The 21,793-nt window shown below is 41.6% G+C and overlaps 1 protein-coding gene across 1 annotated transcript in view; it reads left to right on the top strand.

Annotated features, from left to right (window-relative positions):
- LOC134537478 (major facilitator superfamily domain-containing protein 8) overlaps positions 1-19,414 on the top strand; it is a 35,816-nt gene extending 16,402 nt beyond the window's left edge. The window contains exons 2-10 of the mRNA XM_063377953.1: positions 794-935; positions 4,094-4,337; positions 7,168-7,281; positions 7,364-7,564; positions 9,125-9,224; positions 10,198-10,332; positions 14,614-14,720; positions 15,396-15,601; positions 17,754-19,414. Of these exons, the coding sequence (XP_063234023.1) occupies positions 794-935; positions 4,094-4,337; positions 7,168-7,281; positions 7,364-7,564; positions 9,125-9,224; positions 10,198-10,332; positions 14,614-14,720; positions 15,396-15,601; positions 17,754-17,984 (1,480 nt within the window). The 3' untranslated portion in view covers positions 17,985-19,414. The remainder of the gene's footprint in view (positions 1-793; positions 936-4,093; positions 4,338-7,167; positions 7,282-7,363; positions 7,565-9,124; positions 9,225-10,197; positions 10,333-14,613; positions 14,721-15,395; positions 15,602-17,753) is intronic.
- Positions 19,415-21,793: the final 2,379 nt, after the last annotated feature.

The raw sequence follows: 21,793 nt of genomic DNA, 5'->3' as shown, positions 1-21,793 counted from the left end.
GCGGACAGCACACAGTCGGAGACCAGTGGGTCGCGGAACTGACAGTGTCATCATTGCCCGGTCCGCCTGCCTGTCTGTGCCTGTCTGTGCCTGTCTGTGGCATCGAGCCAGGGGGGGCTCGCAAAGAGTCCCAGGCCGCGTGTTGCCGCCCATCACCTCTTGTTCTGTGTCTGTGTGTACGTGTTTGTTGTGTTTGCGTGTGAATGATTCTGGAGTCTGCGGTGGGGGGTATGGCTGTGGTGGAATGCTGGTGGATGAATGTGGTGGAGTGGGGAGGTCCGCTGAGCGCTAGCCAGTCTGCGCCTGGTGTGTTGTCTTGTATGCAGTGCCATGTAGCTAGCGCCCTGCAGGGGCGACTGAAATGCTGCCCCTTGGAAGGATTTTTCCGGCAGTGGTTTGTTTGTAGAGCGACTGGAAGGGCAGCCCATCCAATTTCTGAAAACATGTTTCTTTAAGTGTTTAAATATTCCAGAAAACTCGCCCCTTGGAAGGGCAGCCCATCAGGATTTTTCTGACAGTGGTGTTTTTGAAAGATTGTCTGAATTGTTGCCCCTTGGAAGGGCAGCCCTTCGGGATTTTTCTGACAGTTGTGTTTATGAAAGGTTGTCTGAATTGTTGCCCCTTGGATGGGCAGCCCTTCAGGATTTTTCTGACAGTGGTTTATTTTGTAACGTGACCTAACCTAGCCTAGCCTAACCTAACCTAACCTAACCTAACCACTGTCAGAAAAGCCCTGAAGGGCAAGGGGCAACAATTCAGCTCCCCCCGCTCACTGAAGGGCGCCTGCTTGCAGCGAGGACGAGGACCGCCGGCTGGAGTCGCCGCGCATGCGCCGCCAGCGCTGGTTCTCCATCTACGTCATCTACTTCACGGTGTTCCTCATGACGCTGGGCTTCAGCATCATCCTGACCGGCGTGTGGCCCTACCTCGACAAGGCAAGCACCCGGCCCCTGGATGTAGGGCAGACTAACTGCATCGCTCGCGTTGGAAGATACACACAGATACACGTATATCGTCATATATATATATATATATATATATATATAGTTAAAATTTCTGAGCTTAGCTACAACCAAAATAAATGAAAGTGTAAGTGCAAACGATGGCATAAAATTAATTAAAAATTAAACTGGCGCTTGTTTCACGGTGTTTTAACCTGGCTACCTACTTAATGAAATAAAAATTAGTTAGAATTTAGTGTGATTTCATGAATGAAAAATATATATTCTCTAAACTTTAAAATTGGGAGTGTCATACAATCAGAATAACTTATCTTAATTAAAAATTAGATACTTATATAAATTTGTCTTTACGCGTACTATCCAACTTGCGATGTATTAAAAATGAAATTACTGCAAATAAATCAATTTATTTACCATCTAACTTCGAATCAAAATTTATTTGGAAATAAATGTTTGGTGGCGATATGAGGTTTTTTATTTTGTTGGTTTTGGAAAGAAAAAAGGAGGCGGGGGGGGGGGGGAGTATCAAGATGAGTTCTTGCCCCGGATGGAAACTAGTCTAGATACGTCTCTGGCAACAGACAGGTCGTGTCCAAAACTGTGTATTTGTCAAACTTCTTTGTTCGACAGCCACACTGTTAAAAAAAATTCACCGTAAAGTTAGTAAGAGCCAGGGCCGGATTCAGGGGAGGGCAACCGGGGCGAAAGCCCCGGGGCCTTCACAAACGGAGGGCCCCCACAAATACTTTGAAATTCTTTTTTCGCTGTTTTACCTTTACCTACAGTACTTTGCACATACATGATTATATTATTGTTGAATATTAACAGAAATATTTATTAACACTAAAATTTAATTTCATATAATTCTTGTCTCCGATTATATTTATGTATGTTTTTTAAATACTAAGAGAATCTACTTGATTTCACAATAAATTATTTATTGGAAAACTCGACTGAAAAAATTGTTCATTTTATTTGTAAAATAATTTGGGGCCAGGGGGCCTCCGCTCCTCTGTTGCCCCGAGGCCTCCAGACCTCTATCCGGCCCTGGTAAGATCGCTGGTTGCAACTTATACACAATGTTGTAAATTAGAGTAAATTCACGGACTTTTCAACGAAGAACTCGCTTCAAACAAATTACGAGCTCTTCGTAATCTTCTACTTAATAAAACTCTAACACTGACTGAGAGACAGACAAAGCACAGCCTAAATCGGTGGGCATGGAGATTTGAATTTGAAGTAGCCTAAATATTTTTTTGAGTAACATAGGTGAGCGCTAAAAAAAGATTTTTTGAAATTTTCATCCTTAAATGGAAGGCTGTATGAAGCGAAATACCACTCAATGACACGATCATCACCAATTCTCTGGACGTATGAGAACTATAGCCTTGAAATCTGGCACATATATCCTTTTGATATGTAGACGTCCGCTAATAGGCTATTAAAAATCGCATTACCGTAACAAATTAAAAAGGTAAAATAATACGTTAAAGAAATTAATCGACTTTATAGGTCAGGTGCAGACTGGAGTACTTAGCTTCTTTTTTGTTTTTTCCATCCCTCCATTATTTAAGGTTTCGGGTTTAACGGAACCTGCTTGATATTAATGCATGAAATTTTTGCAACCCACATTTAAGTGCCCAGGGTTTTCCCTGTGTCTATGCAGGTTTCACATGGGCCCAACTTATCTAGTTTTTAACCTAGAATAGTCAGTGAGGGGAGTTGGTCATGGCTAAACCGTTGCCATGGCTGGCCAATCCCCTCCTAGCACATGATGCATGCTTCCTCTCCTGCATGGTTCATAACCTGCATGCTTAGAGCGTATAGGCTCAGACCTCTCCCAAATACACTTAGTTTTAGTTAGGTTATAGTCCAGGAATATTAGGGGTTTCACCTCGGAATGATAGATAGTCAGCTATAAACTTGTATAAACCTTTACTACTAAACCTTAACTACGGACGAACAATTTTAAGAGTTATGGATAATTTGTGTTTTATATGTAAAAAGTCAGATTCGGAAGGTGAATCATTAGCGAATGTAGTGCGTGGTATAAAAAACTTTGAGAACTGCAAGTATCGAACGAAACGACGGTCTTATTGATTATTTAGAAACTGTAACCTCTGTACAAGTGCATGAAAAATGCCGAACTGCTTACATTAGTAAAAATTGTATACTAGCAGAAAAAGAAGCGACTAGAACAAGACGAAACTTCAGCTTCTCCAACTGTACTCCATAAAAGACTTAAGTGAAGTGTTTTTTAATCGGGACTACAGGTTGACCTCGAATGATACTCTAAATAGTTAAACACTGCGCGCGCTCTGCCCTCTATCTCGAAAATGGTTCAAGATATAAAAAAAAATTTTAAACAAAAGTTGTAGAAAATTTAATCCTCTACAATATTTATGATGAATACAAATATCATAAAAACCCATAGGAAATGAGATATTTGCAAAAAAATGTGTAAAAACAAAAATCGATTTTTTTTTTTTTACCTTTGACCTTGGAATATCTGTAGTTGCGGACACCCTACGATAAGTAGGGTTTGAGACAAGTTTTAGAGTGCCAAAATAAAGGTTTATACAACTTTATTGATGACTACCTCTCATTCCGAGACTATTAGGAGAATAAAAAAGTGTAGGATCACCACTATGCCAGTTCTTGGACGCCATGTTAGCTGTGGGGACGCACCACAACGCCGAAATACCACAACGCCGAACGTACAATAACGCCGAAAACCATAACGCCGAAATGCCAAATTGACTGCAACGCCGACAGCTAGAAAACTGCTGCGTACCACAACGCCGAATTACCACGACGCCGAAATACGTTAACCCCGAAAAAAAATGTCATTGCAGGACTGCCACAAAAGGTTAGGTCAGGTAAGGTTAGCACACAAATTCGTTCAGTTGTTTTTTTCATTTTGCTCCTGTGCCCCCTCCCCCCCCCCCCCCCCCCCCCCCCCGCCCCATCACCGCAGCAACATTTTTTCGGCGTTACTGTATTTCGGCGTTGTGGTACACAGCAGTTTTCCAGCCGTCGACGTTGCGGTATTCGGCGTTGTTGTACGTTCGGCGCCGTGGTAACGACCCGTCTGCTGAGCTACCGTGTGCGGTGTTGTTGACGCGCCGCAGCTGGACCCGCGCGCGGGCAAGGAGTTCATGGGCCTGGTGGTGGGCGCCAACCCGCTGGGGCAGATGCTGTTCTCGCCGCTGCTGGGCTGGTGGAGCAACAGGCTGGGCTCCATCCGCGCGCCGCTGCTGGTGTCCCTGGCGCTGTTCACCGCCGCCAGCGCCGCCTACTCGCTGCTGGAGGCCCTCACGGCGCACCGCAAGCTGTGGATGCTGGCGGCGCGCTTCCTCGTGGGCGTCAGTTCGGGTGCGTCTCCCCGCGCCCGCAACCAGGCGCCTGCCTCTGCTTCAACCGTAGCTTGGCTTCTGGGTTGCGGCGACTGCTCCCTGATGATTGCGACTGCTATGTCGACCGAAACGTCGGTTGAATTTATTCGCCAAGCTACACGGCTACAACCGCTAGGTAACTAACTGCTCCCTGACGATGGCGTCTGCAATGTCGAGTCGAAACGTCGGTGGATTTATTCGCCAAGCTACACGGCTGCATCCGCTAGGTAACTAACTGCTCCCTGACGATGGCGTCTGCAATGTCGAGTCGAAACGTCGGTTGAATTTATTCGCCAAGCTACACGGCTGCATCCGGATAGGTAACTAACTGCTCCCTGACGATGGCGTCTGCAATGTCGAGTCGAAACGTCGGTTGAATTTATTCGCCAAGCTACACGGCTGCATCCGCTAGGTAACTAACTGCTCCCTGACGATGGCGTCTGCGATGTCGAGTCGAAACGTCGGTGAATTTATTCGCCAAGCTACACGGCTGCATCCGGATAGGTAACTAACTGCTCCCTGATGATGGCGTCTGCAATGTCGAGTCGAAACGTCGGTTGAATTTATTCGCCAAGCTACACGGCTGCATCCGGATAGGTAACTAACTGCTCCCTGATGATGGCGTCTGCAATGTCGAGTCGAAACGTCGGTTGAATTTATTCGCCAAGCTACACGGCTGCATCCGGATAGGTAACTAACTGCTCCCTGACGATGGCGTCTGCAATGTCGAGTCGAAACGTCGGTTGAATTTATTCGCCAAGCTACACGGCTGCATCCGCTAGGTAACTAACTGCTCCCTGACGATGGCGTCTGCGATGTCGAGTCGAAACGTCGGTGAATTTATTCGCCAAGCTACACGGCTGCATCCGGATAGGTAACTAACTGCTCCCTGATGATGGCGTCTGCAATGTCGAGTCGAAACGTCGGTTGAATTTATTCGCCAAGCTACACGGCTGCATCCGGATAGGTAACTAACTGCTCCCTGACGATGGCGTCTGCAATGTCGAGTCGAAACGTCGGTTGAATTTATTCGCCAAGCTACACGGCTGCATCCGGATAGGTAACTAACTGCTCCCTGATGATGGCGTCTGCAATGTCGAGTCGAAACGTCGGTTGAATTTATTCGCCAAGCTACACGGCTGCATCCGGATAGGTAACTAACTGCTCCCTGACGATGGCGTCTGCAATGTCGAGTCGAAACGTCGGTGGATTTATTCGCCAAGCTACACGGCTGCATCCGCTAGGTAACTAACTGCTCCCTGACGATGGCGTCTGCGATGTCGAGTCGAAACGTCGGTGAATTTATTCGCCAAGGGGACGCGGGTACAATCGGTAGGTAACTAACTGCTCCCTGACGATGGCGACTGCTATGTCGACCGAAACGTCGGTTGAATTTATTCGCCAAGCTACACGGCTACAACCCAGAAGCCAAGCTACTTCAGACAATGGCCGCGAAAGCCTGCGAACATCATTTAATTAGGCTACTACATTTCAAATCTGTGACTACAAGGCTTTCTGGTTTTAACTGGTTTTTTTTTTTCGCAGCTTTCCTTCCCATTTGAGTTCTTAGCTTGAAGTAGAGGTTTTAAAGTATAACCTCCTAATTCACCAAACCGCGGTGACAGTAAAAGTTAGCAAGACTTTAATTGGCGATCGTTTCGTTTCACATGATTCATATTTGAACTCCGATACTTTAGACTTTAACGGTTCCACAGAAAACAAGCCTAAATCAGCTGATGCCAAACCAATTATGAACCTAAACGACGACAGCACATAACCAACACACACAACATTAAAATATCAGACAGCAACAAGAATCCGTGAAAGGAATTCAGTCACGAAACAAATAATAACAGCACGGACGAACGCAGTGGGATTGCAACGACGGAACAGTTTCAACAATGACAGTGAAGGCAAAAACATGTACAACGCAGTAAATATATGTATACCAACACAACAATGACGATTAAAAAAAAAGAAAGTATTGTGGGCAAACACGACGACGATGTGATTTAACCGTCACATTGCATCATCTTGCTTTCAAGCAAAGGATAATGACAAAACAGGTAAAGAAAAATAACTGACTACACTTGAAAACTTAACCACATTGCTAGCATATGACTACCTACCTCTGAAACATTCAATCAGCCATTATGTACATCGAAACGGGAAACCTAACCAAATACTGAAAATGATGAAAAAATAAATTAAAAAAATTTTTTATGCCAATGTTTAATCGGTAAAAGGCTACACACTTTTAGAAAAAAATTATGTCTCGGACAATAAAATAATACAATGATAACTTTGTCAGTTGACTGAATGATTAGAAATAATGTAAAAATAAATTGAATTTTGGGATTTTATTTTTGTTCGCCCTCTCCTAGACAATCACAAGAGCAGGTGGTTTGAGACCAGCACACAGAAGTTGTGGTGCAGTTTAACTGAAAATAAAACATTAAATATTCATTTGCAATGTAACTTAGATCACTAGAAGTTGTCAATATGAAAATATAAAGTACAGCTAAAAAAATATTTTTAATGAAATGTGTGTATTTATTTTCATATTTATAATTCACAAGTTTCATTGTTTTGTTTTTTTTCCCCATACAGTGGGAAAAAATGTATTTTGTGTTATTTTATTGTGTTTAGTTAGTTTCGGTTGACAAAATATTTTCAAATTAATTTTTTTTCTCTCTTATTTTTTCAAAACTATTAATATGAATTTTAAAAAAATACCTTCATGCACACGTGAAAGCTCAAAATTATGATATGCAAAACGTGTCCTCGTGATGTCACTGGCGTGTGCGCAGCGAACATCGCGGTGTGCCGCTCCTACCTGTCGGCGGCCACGACCCTGGAGGAGCGCACCGGGGCGGTGTCCATGGTGTCGCTGGCCCAGGTGCTCGGCTTCGTCGTCGGCCCAGGTGACTCCCCGCTGCTGCCTCAGAGCTCCCGCCCGCCGCCTCGTACAGCAGCAGCAGTGTGGCAGTGCTGTTGTGTTGGCAGGCCTGCAGGCGCTGGTGACGCCGCTGGGGGACGAAGGGGTGCGCATGCCCGCGGGGCTGCCCGCGCTCAACATGTACACCGCCGCGGGCTGGATCAACGTGGCGCTGGGAGCCGTCAACACGCTGCTGTTCCTGCCCGCCGTCTTCACGGAGCACCGCGTCGCCGCGAAGGAGGCCATGCTGCAGCAGGGCGCCAGCTCCGGTGCGTAGCTCTACTCTCCTGCCCTCCTCTGCTCTTCATTCCCCTTCTGCTCCCTTTCCCCTCCACCGCTCTCCTGCCCTCCTCTGCTCTTCATTCCCCTCTGCACACTTTCCCCTCCACCGCTCTCCTGCCCTCCTCTGCTCTTCATTCCCTCTCTGCTCCCTTTCCCCTCCACCGCTCTCCTGCCCTCCTCTGCTCTTCATTCCCCCTCTACTCCCTTTCCCCTCCACCGCTCTCCTGCCCTCCTCTGCTCTTCATTCCCCCTCTGCTCCCTTTCCCCTCCACTGCTCTCCTGCCCTCCTCTGCTCTTCATTCCCCCTCTGCTCCCTTTCCCCTCCCCCGCTCTCCTGCCCTCTGCTCTTCATTCCCCCTCTGCTCCCTTTCCCCTCCACTGCTCTCCTGCCCTCTTCTACTATTCATTCCCCGTCTGCTCCCTTTCCCCTATACTCTCCTGCACTCCTCTACTCTTCATTCCCCCTCTGCTCCCTTTCCCCTCCACTGCTCTCCTTCCCTCCTCTACTCTTCATCCCCCGTCTGCTCCCTTTCCCCTATACTCTCCTGCACTCCTCTACTCTTCATTCCCCTCTGCTCCCTTTCCCCTCCACTGCTCTCCTGCCCTCCTCTACTCTTCATTCCCCTTCTGTTCCCTTTCCCCTCCTCTCCACTTCCCTCTACTCCCCTGCCCTCCTCTTCTCTTCATTCCCCTTCTTTTCCTCGTCCCCTCCCCTCAACTCACTTCACCTCTCCTGTACTACACTACTCCTCTCCCCACCCCTTAAATTCACACCACTCTCCTCTCCTTATCTCTGTTCTCCTCTACTTATCTCTTCTACCCTCTTTTCCGCTCCACTCCCTTTCCTCTTCACTTTCCTCTCTTCCTCCCTGCAAGGTGTCTACATTTTTTTAATTTTTCTTTTGTATATACTTTATTTTGGACTTGTTCTATAGAATGCAAGTCCGTTGTCACATATTCCAGTGAGGTTTTCTCACTGCACAGTTGCATGTTACAAGAAAACTTCTCTGAATGCTCATGCACGTACACGTATGACAGCCCTACTCCTCACTTTGTAGCCCAGTATCTTCCTGCGAATGTGCCCCAAGTGCTACCTTCGAATGTTTGAAAGAAGTTGATCCCCTCTACCTGGCCCAAGTATACGAGTCGTGTGACAATATATACTTGTTTTGTAGATTGTGGACGGTCTCATGTATGTGGCTCTACCTGTTTTGACAAAAAGGAAATGCTGCCCTCATTCCATTATTTACTCATCTACCATCATCGCCTCGTCTACCATCATCTCTCTACATCGTTTTCCAGTACAAACGAAGAAGTTAACAATCACTGGTTTGTCACAACGTGAAGCATGAGGAATTTACCACAGCTTCTTGTAAGGAACCATGGAAAAAAATGGAATCAGAAGTGATGACCCAGGATTCGAACCCAAGTCCTCTGGAATGGGAATCCAACCCTTTGTTTCTGTGCCACCTTGCTCTGTGGTCATGTTAGTACAGTAGAGAATATGAGCGCTCGTGGAGCGATGCTCAGTGTTCTTGTTGCGGCAGAGGAGGAGACTTGGAGCGGAGTGAAGCCGGACTACCTCTCCACGTGGACCCTCATATCCGCCTTCTTCGTCATCGGCTTCAACTTCGTGCTGCTGGAGACGTGAGTGAGCACGAACGCCCCGCAGCCCTGAGGTCACTCTGAGACGAGATGGAGTCGGTCAGTGAAGTGTCGTGGCTCGCACACACCTCCGTGACTGCAGAACTCACTGTGCGATCTTTGAAAGTCCTCTTGTCTTTAATCATCCTTCACCAAGGTGGGTCTCAAGGCTGAGCCAATAACGATCCTATCTTGCACATCACATGACTGTTGCCTCCTACACGCCAGTCACCGAACTGGCGTGCAGTCTTTACCTATGTAACACGCCTCTTTTTGGACTTTAAGCTTACCCTATAGTTTTATGTCCCTATATACAAATGAACAACACTGTATACTTAATTTTTCACCCGTCTTTAGCAGTTTTCACTGTACGAAACATGCATGCGAAAAAACAAACAAAACAAAACCAAGAAATGAAACTTGTATGAGGATGTCTAATGCCTTTGAATTTGTAATAATAATAATAATAATTAATATCTCAGGTTCCTTGTCTAGGTTCTGTTTCAGGCATGCATTTGAGGTAAATTTTAAGTACACTGAAGGAAAAAAAATTTAATTCGTAGTGACAACAATACAATTATGTAGGCCTATGTCTCACAAACATTTTTAATGATAATTTTAATGAAAGTTTACGGATTCGTGGTCATTTCAATGTTAATTACTGTCTTAACTAAATATTTTGCGGGGTATTTTAAACAACTAATATACCAAAACCAAAATACATGTGTTTTTTTTTTCTCAATAGAACATTTAAAATCAGAGATTTTTTTTTTAATGTAAATCTCTAATTTAGTAAAATATTTGTAATTTTTGGCCTTGTAGCTTTATGTAGTGTATGACATAATACGCATCAGATGAATTGATGCGTGACACGAGCAAGATAAGCGGAAGGAATCAGTCAGTATCTAGTAGATACTATCTACCCAGGTGTCCTGTGAACGAGACGAGGGAGCGAGCGAGCGCGTGTGTCCCGCAGGCTGGGCACATCGCTCACCATGGACCAGTTCGCGTGGAGCAAGGGCGAAGCGCTCTACTACATGGGGCTGGTGATGTCGGCGGGCGCGGTCCTCGCCTGCGCCACCTTCCTCGCCATCGGCCCCCTCTGCCGCAGGTACCGTGCTGCTTGTCGGCGGTCGTCGAGAGCGGCGTGAGCAGCCCTTTCCCGGGGGTGTTTCACTTTATGCTGCAGCGGGACAGGGTGGAAAAAACACGAAACTGGTTGCGAGATCAGACAAACTAAGGAATTCAATTGCCAAATGAAAGCTCGAAAAACTTTTGCTGTTAGAGGTTCAATTTATGTTGAATTTAACATAGTAATTATTAGGGACTGGAAAAATTCGCTGTTTCGATGACTTTCAGGATAAACTACACAGTCCTAAGTATACTCGGGAAAATAACGCATTTTCATTGGCTGTTGACTTGCGAGTCGTCTCAACTAGTTTGCTTGTGATAAGATACTTCTTTGGTTGAGTATTTCCCATCGGCCCAGAGTCGTCCAGATGAACAGTGAACCAATAACAAAAGCAGATTAAAGGTATGTGTATTTGAATTTTAGCGTATCGCGAAATGAATCCGCGAAATTTTCCGGTCTCTAATAATTATTAATTTACCATTAGGATTTGATCGTAAATCATGGCAAGACGTATTATTGAATAATCAAACCAACTAATACCTTCAAAGTCCGATGGGGGTCGGTGTACACGCTTCAGGCCCCAGAACTGAATCAAATACTGAACGGTTCCGTGAGCCTTCGAAGGTCGGACACGTCGATGCGCCTTCGAGGCAGTGTCAAGACACTCATTTCCACTCTGCGCATCGCCTCTCGAGAAGGTCCACCAACCAGCACTCGTAGAAAAACCTAATCTCTGCTCCCGCAGCCAAATTTCATATTTGTGGGCAGAGTTTTATTGTGATCTATTTGATTTTTTATAGTTGTTGAATTTATGTACTGGTACATGAAATTTCTTACGTTACAATTGTTATTTGTGTGATATTTTATAAAATAGTTATAATATAATTTAATATTCCACCAGCTTTGAAATGCAGCTTCCCCACTGACCAGGAATGAAGAAGGAGACCGGTCAGTCACCCTGGCTGGTACAGCTAGCTCCGACTTGGACCTCGACAATGGACACTCAGTGCCTGTCTTATCCCACCGCTGCGTCGTTAGAAACATGCTGCTTGCCCAAGCTATAGAGTGAAGTCTGAATTACTGAATATGTATTTCAAATTAAAATACATGATGAATTCACTGACACCTGAAATACATTTATTATAACAAATAAAATATATTAAACTAATTGGGAATATTTCAGTGGTTACTTGCTAATGCATTAATGTTCTCTTTTGGAGTCCACATGTCATGTCAGAGGGAAGGATAAAAGACATGTATGGGTTCCAGTTAGACATGTTAGTACATATTCCGGAAAAGTATTTTCTTGTAATTTGTAGGACAATTTTCTGCAATACCTCACAGAAAAACAAAAATAAATTTTATCAACATTTTTTTATACAAATGGAACCAAACAAGGTGCCTTTTTTTTTTCTTTTTTACCACCTAAGAGCTTACTTAACATTTGAGAGATGTGTAGGACCCATGTAATTCTCTACCAACTGATAGAAATGAAAAGTTGTTTAAACAATATCTACTTATCTGCAGAAAATAAATTATTGGATTACGTATAATAACCTAAATTAAATTATGTTAATCTATATTGGTAATGGAAAAAAAAAAGAATTTTCAAGAAACATATGTGGTTATATTTTTCCAGAAAATTTTTGAAACAGATAAATTTACTAGAGGCGTAAAAGTAACGAAAAAATGCGTACCCGTATGTATTCGTTACTATAAGAATTAGTACTCGTTACTATCGTATCGTTACTCGTTACTTCTGATACCGCATAACATGCTATGTTATGTTGCAGGAACGAATCGAGTCGTATTTCGTACGCGTACAGTATAGTGATGAGTCGTTCGTGAACGATTCGTTCAAAAAGAACGAATCTTTGAGAGAACGAAATCTTGTGATTCGTTCGCGATGTAAAGAACCGGCTCTTTGAGAGCCGGTACCTTGAAAGATTCGGAAGAACGAAAACGCGGAGAGAACGAGAGAACGAGATGAGAGAACCGACCACGCGCCCGGTCTGATTCGTTCGTGAAATGATTCATGACGTCAGGAGTCTGAAGAATTAGTAATCATGCGCATGTTCATAAGAGCAAACGATAACTGATCAAATAATAAAATAGGGTAACATGAAAAGTATCTATACCTGAAAATGTCAACTGTTAAGTAGTGGTTTAAAATTGCTTTTTCACATTCACATACACAAATTTGGAAATAAAAAACTAAAAAAAAACAAAAAAAACATATGAATTAAAAATAACAGGGAAAGTAGGTAACTACAAATGTTCACACTTACCATTTTGGGGTTAATTAATGTACTTCATTTGTCTCTCTTCATACTGAATCGCAGTAGTAGTATTCAATTTTTGTCTTTTTTTCTCTAAATGTGTTGGTCTACATGTAAACACTTTACTGTCTCTAGAGTGTAAATAGCCTATATATTAATATTTGTAACTTAAAAAGTAATACAATATAAATAATCTTGTTTCATATACGCAACTGTGATTCACTGGCTACGAAAAGCAATGTTCAAGTACTAGCTATAATAGTGCGATTACAAATTAAAGTTAAGAAAGATCACTTTCGTAACATTCTTCGATTTAATGCTCCCGTATTATAGAGAATCACTGCATGAAGCATTTGCAGCGATCAACAGTCAATAATTTTATAACAGTCAGTATACAACTAGACGTTTGAAATTTCATTTACCCATGCAGAGTAGATAAAGATAACCACCCACGCGATCCAGCCTCCTCTCGTTATCGGGTCACGCGATAACGAGGGGAGGCTGGAAGCAAACACGCAGCTAATACTCTAAAGGATGAACGAGTTACGACACCTGATAAAAGAGCCAGATCCTATACACAGAAAAGAACGAAATGACCGAGATGAACGAATCGTTCTGAACGAATCTTTCACGGAACTGATCCGAAAGTACCGGTTCGGTCAAAAGAACCGTTCTGCCCATCACTAGTACAGTATGACGTCGCGTAAATAATAATAATAAATAGAATATAAACAATTAACAATATTTGATAATTAACAGTTTTTGTTAACCAAGAAACAATTAAATCTCATTAGAGCGGCTTTATTATATTATCTCTTTTAAGATAATAAAAAAACGTGAAAATTTGCGATAATAAAAAACAAAAACATACATATTTCTAATTTGTAAAAAATACTTCCTTACGTTGTTTCTGTTTCAATCTCGAACTTTGTCTACACACACAATACCTACCTACCTACCTACCTTTAATAAACAGTAAAAAACTTGTACGACAAATTTCCAAATTATACTTTACTTAATAAACAAACATCTTTCTTTGTAACGTAAATTCATAGAATATATGCGCACATGCGTGAAACATACGAAAAATGCGAGTAACGAAATGCAGCCGTGTGTAACGTTTCGTTACTCGTATATAGATGGCGCACCCGTTACTCAGTAACGAATACATACGGTTTGCTACAGATCTAAAATTTACATTTCTAGCTCTCACTTTAACAGCATGCCATTTTAAGGTTTATTTCCCCCCATACTTTCATAAAGAATTTTCAAATTTGTAAGTAGTGAAACCTGCTTAATATAGTTTCAATATTTCTTTCTTAAATTTATATTTTTTTAGATTAATGTCTCCAACAGTGAGATCATGGCCTGCAGTAAAGACCATCCCAGCAATTGCCTGTTGTAATTTTGGGAAAAATCATGGCGCTCCATGATCACAATTTTCTGATCGGGCGTGTCCTCCGGAGTGCCAGGCCGGTGTTACAAATGTGCCTCGTCGCACCATAGATGATTGATAGGGCCATGCATTTTTCGCGAAAAGATTCCGAGAGTAGCTGGAAGTTGAAACACTGTAGCATCGTCTGTGTTTCGTAATTGGACGAGTTTCTTTCATGTGCATGTCCACTGTTACAACGCCAATCACGGTGATTCATTGCGGAAGCAAACGCGTCCTGAGTGGCCCCGGTCAAACAAGGCAACGACTTCTCTCGCAGACGGCCGCCAATCACAAGGAAGGAACCGCTGGTGCGGGTATAGCTAGTTGCATTCTAACTGGAGTTCAGATCTTTTCGCGAAAAATGCCTGCCCCTAATAATGGATTTTGTACTTGACGTACAAATGTTATGTATTTGAACCCTTTTTGGAAGTTTTCCTTGTTAGTAAGACTACAGTTTTAATTCCCATGGGAAGCTTTGCGACAAATGACCAAGAGGTAGGGTAGGATGTGAGCGTGCTAGGAGTGAGGGATGTGTTGCCGTGCCAGGTTCGACGAGCGCAAAGTGCTGCTGTGGGGCGGCTTCTTCGTGATGGTGGTGGGGCGCGTGCTGTGCATCCCCTGGGGCTCCGAGCCGGCGCGCATCGCCTGGCCAGGTAACCCCCGTGCCGCAGTGCTGGTGTTATAGTCGCTGCAGGTACTGTTCATACGTTTGCCTGTGGATTGTAAATGAAAAATAAGCTGCGCAGTTTAAATAATATAATATTTTTATCTAAGTACAATTTATTACATTTGCATTTGAAGTATAATTGGACGGTCTCCGGGTAAAAGGTAACAAGTCAAGAATTCACTTTTTGCAGAAGAAACAAAAAAACTCTTAGATAAAAATTTAATTTAAATACTTCAATTTTTCTTGCATTATTCTTTTATTTACCAACATAGTTGCCAATGATTTAAAATGCATTACATATTCTAAGTATACTTAAGAGTTTATTGCTGGAATAAACTAAAAATCACCAAAATGTGACTTGTTACCTTTTACCCCGAGACCGTCCAACTAAAAATGATGATGACATTTATTTATCGAAATCAAACCAAGAATATTTTTTTTTAAAAGCAGTCTACCATTGTGCACAGAAGTACATATACTAAAAAAATTTGTTGGAACGTTTCGTGCTTTGAAAGTGAAATTCATTATAGTATTGAATATTTTATTTTCAATCATGCATGTGGTGTAAATGTTTTACCTGATGTGTGTAGCAGTAGTAGGCAATGCAGCTGTTCAGCAAGTAGACAGCGTCCTGGAAACAAGGAAGTGCCGTGTGTCGCAGTGAACGCGACGGGGGCGGGCGACGGCAGCGAGGGGAACCGGACGGAGCCCCTGGGGTGCCCCCCGTCGCAGGAGTGGTGCCTCTACACGCCGGCCATGACGCTCACGCAGTTCCTCCTGGGCTACGCTTTCACCTCGGTCGCCTACCCCATCGGCATCACCCTCATCCAGACCATCTTCTCCAAGATCCTGGGCCCCCGGCCGCAGGCGAGTAGCGCCACGGGCCCCGCCCTCCAAGTGACACTGTTCCGTCTGCCCGGTTCCCAAGCATCCACGCCAACTGGTGTCATTTGCAACAATCATCTTAAAGCTTGCATACTAACTCTGTCGGAATCCAATCGACATGGTTTATTTTTGTGCTTCCTTGCTCCTCTATGATATCTCTTTTACAAAATTACTTTCATGTTCCTACAAAAAGAAAAAAAGTAGAAACAAATCTAACGTGACACAAACAAAGCACAAGCGATCAAACAAGTGGAAACACTCCACGCTATTAATTACGAGTGCTGTTGATTCACGTTTTGGCCACATCGCTACAGCCCCTGCGACCTTGATAAAGTGGTCTCGGCGCTTCATTTGAAAACATTCTTCCGGCGGCATGTTACGAGTTGGCATTTGTAATGCACATGTGATGAAAATCATTGCATTTTTTTTTTTTTGGGTTTGTGTAGTAAATATGATAAAATATATTATTAATATAAAATAAATATCTTAGTGCAGTCAACACATTTTTAAATTTACAATGATATTAGTTTAAATTATAGCATAAATGTAACAGTACGCAATCATAATTTGTAGCAATGGTTTGCAAAAATGCATCTTTTATTTCGCAGAGTAAACTTTAAAATACAGGTAAAGAATATTGACCAAAATTATTATTGGCCTGCCAGATGTTTTACAATCACTATTCCTTTGCTACTGTTTTGTTAGTGCTGGTGTACTTGCATGGTGTCCAAAGATACAAAATATGAAGTAGCACGGTCATAGTGTTGAAGTAGCACTTTTTTTTTTCATCTACGTGAATTTTTAATTTCCGTGCACTCACAGTGGCAATAGCATTTGTTAGAATGCAATGCAATAAACCCAATGCAATAAACGAAATAATTTCGGTCTTAAAGCTAGGCCTGTGTGAATAGTAGTTTTTTTTATGCGAAGCAAATATCAAATTGAATGTTTTAAAACATTCGTGAAGTTGAATCAAATTGCGAATATTGTTCTCGGCAAAGCTGTACTACGCTTATTTTACAAAATTCAGGATTGAAGCAAAAAAATTGATTAATCATTAATGTTTATAATGTTTGAACTGATAACCATTTGGACCAACGATACAAATGCCAGAAATTTTCATGGTAATTTAGCTCGCCCCTACCAAGCTCTAGTGGCCAGTCATGTGGTTACAAATTCATGTGGAGTCATGCATTTAGTAAACATTAGATTCGAGAATTATGTTTACTGGTTAAATGATCTTTCTTATTAATAGGATATATTATGTATTATATTAGAGATTCTACATGTTTATTTTGTAGCTCCGCAATATTGTTATACCTAATGCTGTATGCAGACGTAGAGTATCGTCACACACTCAAAATGTAATTCACACTTTTGTTTGAATGTATGTAGATTAATACTGTAAATTGATTTTAAAAGTGATTATTGTCCAAATTGAAATGATTGTCAACAAACAATATTCAGTAGTTGAAAAACAAATTATTTTCCATTTTGATTAAAATACTTTAGTGTGGAAAAAATAAGTATTTGATTAGCGTTGTTTTTATTAGTAAATATTTCTGGAATGAATTAAGTCTTTTACTTTGACGAGCGGGTGTAGGGACATGTTCTTTTTTATTTTTTATTTTTGCAACTCAACTTTACATTGTAAAAAAATTTAGCAAACTTGTAGTTCTGATTTTACTTATACCTCTTAGCAAGTGAACTCATTCACTGCATACGACAAGCTGTACTTTGACGTGATAACGTCTTACAAATCGATGAACGCCGGCTGCACGCACGAAAAAATTGTCACGTTCCGCCTGAGCCGAGCGTGCAAGAACCGGCCAACCCACCTGTGCGAGAAAATCTTCTATAATATCGAACAGGTTAAGGCGGGCTTTTTAACTAATTGTTCGTGATTATATTTAAACAAATTATTTAAATTAAATTTGCAAAAACTGTAAATAATATTTGAAAATTTAAAAGTATGCAATTTGTCATCAATGTTTTCTTATGACGTTATCACGTAAAATTATTGTCCGTAAACCGACTTTACATACAAACACCCCCCACCCCCCCTCTTTTCTTTTTGTAGAATTCTGATTGTCATCTACGTATGAGAAGGCGTGAACCCTGCCCGTGTGTGCAGGGCGTGTGGATGGGGCTGATGACGGGCGCGGGCTGCCTGTCGCGCGTGCTGGGCCCCGTGTTCGTGTCCTACATCTACACGGAGCTGGGCACCATCTGGACCTTCTCGCTCACCGTCGCCATGATGGGCGCTTGCATGGTGTGGCTGGCGGCGGTGGACCGACGCATGAAGCGCGCAATGCCCGCCCGCGTCGGCTTCCCCCTGCGCGGCGACGCGGCGCGCGTCACGTGACGGCGTCCGAACATCAGCTTACGCTGCCACGCGACTTTCCATGCATACCTGCAAAGACAAAGTCGAGATGTTCAACACGTGATGTCGCAATCATCGCACGGTACCCGCAGTCTGTGATATCATGTACATATGTACCTGCCCAATGGGTAGGAAGTTATTGTTACCTATACCTGAACCATTCGTTGTGCTTGCAAGTCGAAGGTGGAATTTTTTCCACAATTGTCGCCGTCATCGAATGAGAGATACAGCCGTGTTATGACGACTTAGTATGAGCGACTGTGGGTGTGAGGATGACGAAAACACCTACAATGCGTGACTGCATGTTTATCGTACTCGAGGATGCTTTCGAGTGAAGCATCCTTTCATTAAAGAGAAGCCAAAGATCAGAATTTAGGTATGTGTATGCGAGGATTAAATCATCACTAGCTTATTGGCATAGGATTGATTTTTTTTAAGTTTAAGAAAAAGGGGAAAGTAAGAAAAAGCACATTTTTATCAAATGTCATATATTTTTCAATGTGAACTGCATTTCATTCTTTTATATTTTAGGGCCTCATATTTAAGGTAAATATTTAAACTTAACGTTATATGTAAATCAAATTAATATTCGTTAGATACAAAAATATTCATCTCACTAAAATTTTCATTTTCACTGACATTCATTAATATTGATAATGTAGGGCGCATATACTCATATACTCATATAGCGTGATATAACTCAAGTGTCTTGCAAACAATACCTTGGCCTTGAGTAGTGGTAAAGGCAATACTTTGAGAAAAGTTACGACCACATTTACTTTTGAGTGCATACTTGATATGCGAATGGTGTATGTAAGTTAAGGAAAGTGACGTGGAAGTAAATTAATGAAGGTATGTAACTTTAAATGGTGGGGCACATCACAGCAGGGCCACTTAGAGAAACCAAGTGCTCGTAAATAACATTTTTCTGGCCCCTTTCCTATTATCTAGTGTACAACTTCTCAAACTCCAAAAATAAATATAATCTAAAAGACTTTTAAAGTGACTGTGGCCATAACTACAAATGTGATCTGTGCGTTTCACATTACTTGTAAGGTTTCGTATGAATTATCGATTGACTTGTACTTTTCGTCCCATTGAAGTAAGACCGAGCCTTAAAAAAAATTAGAAACTTATCCAGGCCCTCCCCCCACCCTACCGGGGATTTTGGCCTCTCCCTCGCGATGACCCTGTATCAAAGAGACTGGTGGTTAAAGAAAGAGAGAAGTGTGTAAGAAAGTGGGTTTGTCTGGAACAGAGTATATAATCATATCAAAGTAAGAAACCTGTGATTGGGCAGTACTTCCATTCAGAGTTGTTCATGCCTAATTGTTGACAATTAATGTGAAGGATTTTTGTTTGTATCTGTTTTTCTGTATTCAAGTGAAATAAAATTTTATTTTTATTGACAATAGTGTTATTTATTCCAAAACCTGTTTCCCTGATTTTTTTTATATACATAATGAAATTTAAGAAGAATAAGTTTGGAGTCCAAAAAATACATTGAGACATTTTTAGGCAACAATTTCACTTTTAAATTATATTAATTATATTTCGACGTGACAATGTCTAATAAATCGATGAACGCCGGCTGCCGCATCTATCTCTCTTCCACTAGATTAGAACAACCATCCGATTTGACTTTTTCGAGAAACTCCTCCTCCCATTTCGTTTACTTTTCCTATCATCGTCCTATCCCGCACAGTTACGACACCGCAAGTATCAGGCAGTCATGACAAGCAAGGAGGTAGCCTGGCCGTCAGCTTGCAACTAACTACCTTCACACCTGCTTATAAGCGCCTGATACTTTCTGCTACTTGGGCATCGCCGTAATGGCGGCGGTCGCTTTTCGTCGCCGGGCTTAACACGCTCTTTTGTCACCGGGTGTACATCATATTTTTATACGACGAACCCTGGGGTGCAGTGTGGCCAGGAACGTTAATTAATTTCCGGAACACCCGTCACGTGACGTGTCTCGCGGCGACACACCGCTGCCACTCCGCTCTTGTATCAGGCGAACATGTCGCGGCAGGAGGTTGGTTCGTTTCCCTCCGCGCCAGTCTGGCGCGTGCGCAGTAGCTACTGTCTGCATACGTGCAAGGAACAGTTTTATTATTGTACGAATGCAATATCAGTCAGAAGTGCAACTTGCTAACACAGAACTTCAACCCAAGGCCTTATCATCAGTTTCTTAGATGATAACCTAGTGCAGACAGCAATGAAAATAATCTCTTCGTTAAAGTAATACACATATTTGAATTAATGAGTGCAAACAAAAGTAAATGTATCAATTAGATTGTAGATTTCATTTCACTCCTTCTTTGTATCCATACAAAATAGTGATAATTCAATAAAAATGATTCAATTTTATTCATAACAGTATGCAATCATTTCATCAATTTTTTATGACGTCACTGTCTGTAAACCGACTTTACAGACAACCAATTTTTTTTATCATTAAATTCATTAATTTTTAAGAAGCGGTAGGTATCAAAAACTTTTCCGAATGTAAACAGAACCAGTTTTTTTCTCTTTATTCTACCAGAGTGTCATGAGCTGGGAGGAGGTTAAGTTAGGTTATCAAATTTACTTACTAAACTGCAAAACAGCCAGTTTTTCTCTATATTCTACCAGGGTGTCATAAGCTGGAAAGAGGTTATCAATTACTTGCCAGAGCCAGTGTTTTAAAAGCTAGGAGGTAGGTAGTATTTTCCTTAAATAGGTTTTCACTGCTAAAACATAGTTCGTTTTTCTGTCCTATGATCATGGATGATTATAATTATTTTTATTTTGGACAGAATAGAATGTTCTAGTTTTTAAGTTCAAATGAATGTTACTGTTTGGAAGAAAATAAGAAACACTGGAAATCAAATAATTTTTACACATATATTGATGTATCATTTTTGTGTGTACAGAATGGGTTTCAAATTTGGTAATAAATATTTTGGGGTTAAGAGTTTAGTTATTTCCTTGTATGTTGTTTATTAAACTTTTAGCATTATTAATAGAATCATTCAAATTCATGCACCTTGACACTTAAAAACTGTATCCTGGTACTGTTTTTAAATAACAGCACTTTTTTTTTAAATAAACATGCACAATATATACCTATAAACTTAACAGTGGCCTATAACAAGTAATTTTCCCATCATTTGCCTGAAGGGACTTCTGCAATCCATGTAAAAGTGGAAAACCAGAATCAAGACAGCCAGAACAGGATTCAAAGCAGGGTCTGGCAAAATGTAACAGCCTTCCCATGCTCTATCCAGAGATTAGGAAAGGATACACGATCATACAGACAGGTCTGGCAACTTACCTTCATTCTCCGTCGGCAGCCTGCGAACTAACGGCGCTAGAAGTAGGCGTCCCCTTCATTAGCATTGGATTAAATTGGAGTTTCATATGAAAGTAGGTATATATATATTTTTTTATAACTGTTTCATTTTAAACATCGGGTAGAGTTTAGGGTTTTTAATTTATTTGGAAGCTTTGTAGGGTTGGAATACATTACAATAACTTGTAACTTTGCCACAATTGTCAGTTAAAATTTTAATCTAACAAAGATACTAATGATTAATGAACCAATATTTTTCTTTCAATTGTTAAGTCAGTGGCGTGGCGTGGTAAAATTACAGAAATTAAATATATTCAAACAGTTACAAATGTATTATTTTATTGAAAAATGTAATGTTTCTTCTGATAATAAATAAACAGCAAAGTGAGACGAACGTCCAACTTTATCCACACATTCTTGTGTAGTTGCAGTATTTAACTACCTAACTTTGTTTTTC

This window comes from Bacillus rossius, chromosome 12, assembly GCF_032445375.1.
Source record: "Bacillus rossius redtenbacheri isolate Brsri chromosome 12, Brsri_v3, whole genome shotgun sequence".
In the NCBI taxonomy this organism is placed as follows: domain Eukaryota; kingdom Metazoa; phylum Arthropoda; class Insecta; order Phasmatodea; family Bacillidae; genus Bacillus; species Bacillus rossius.
The sequence above is the reverse complement of the archived record's forward strand: the minus strand, read 5'-3'. Positions and strand labels throughout refer to the sequence as shown.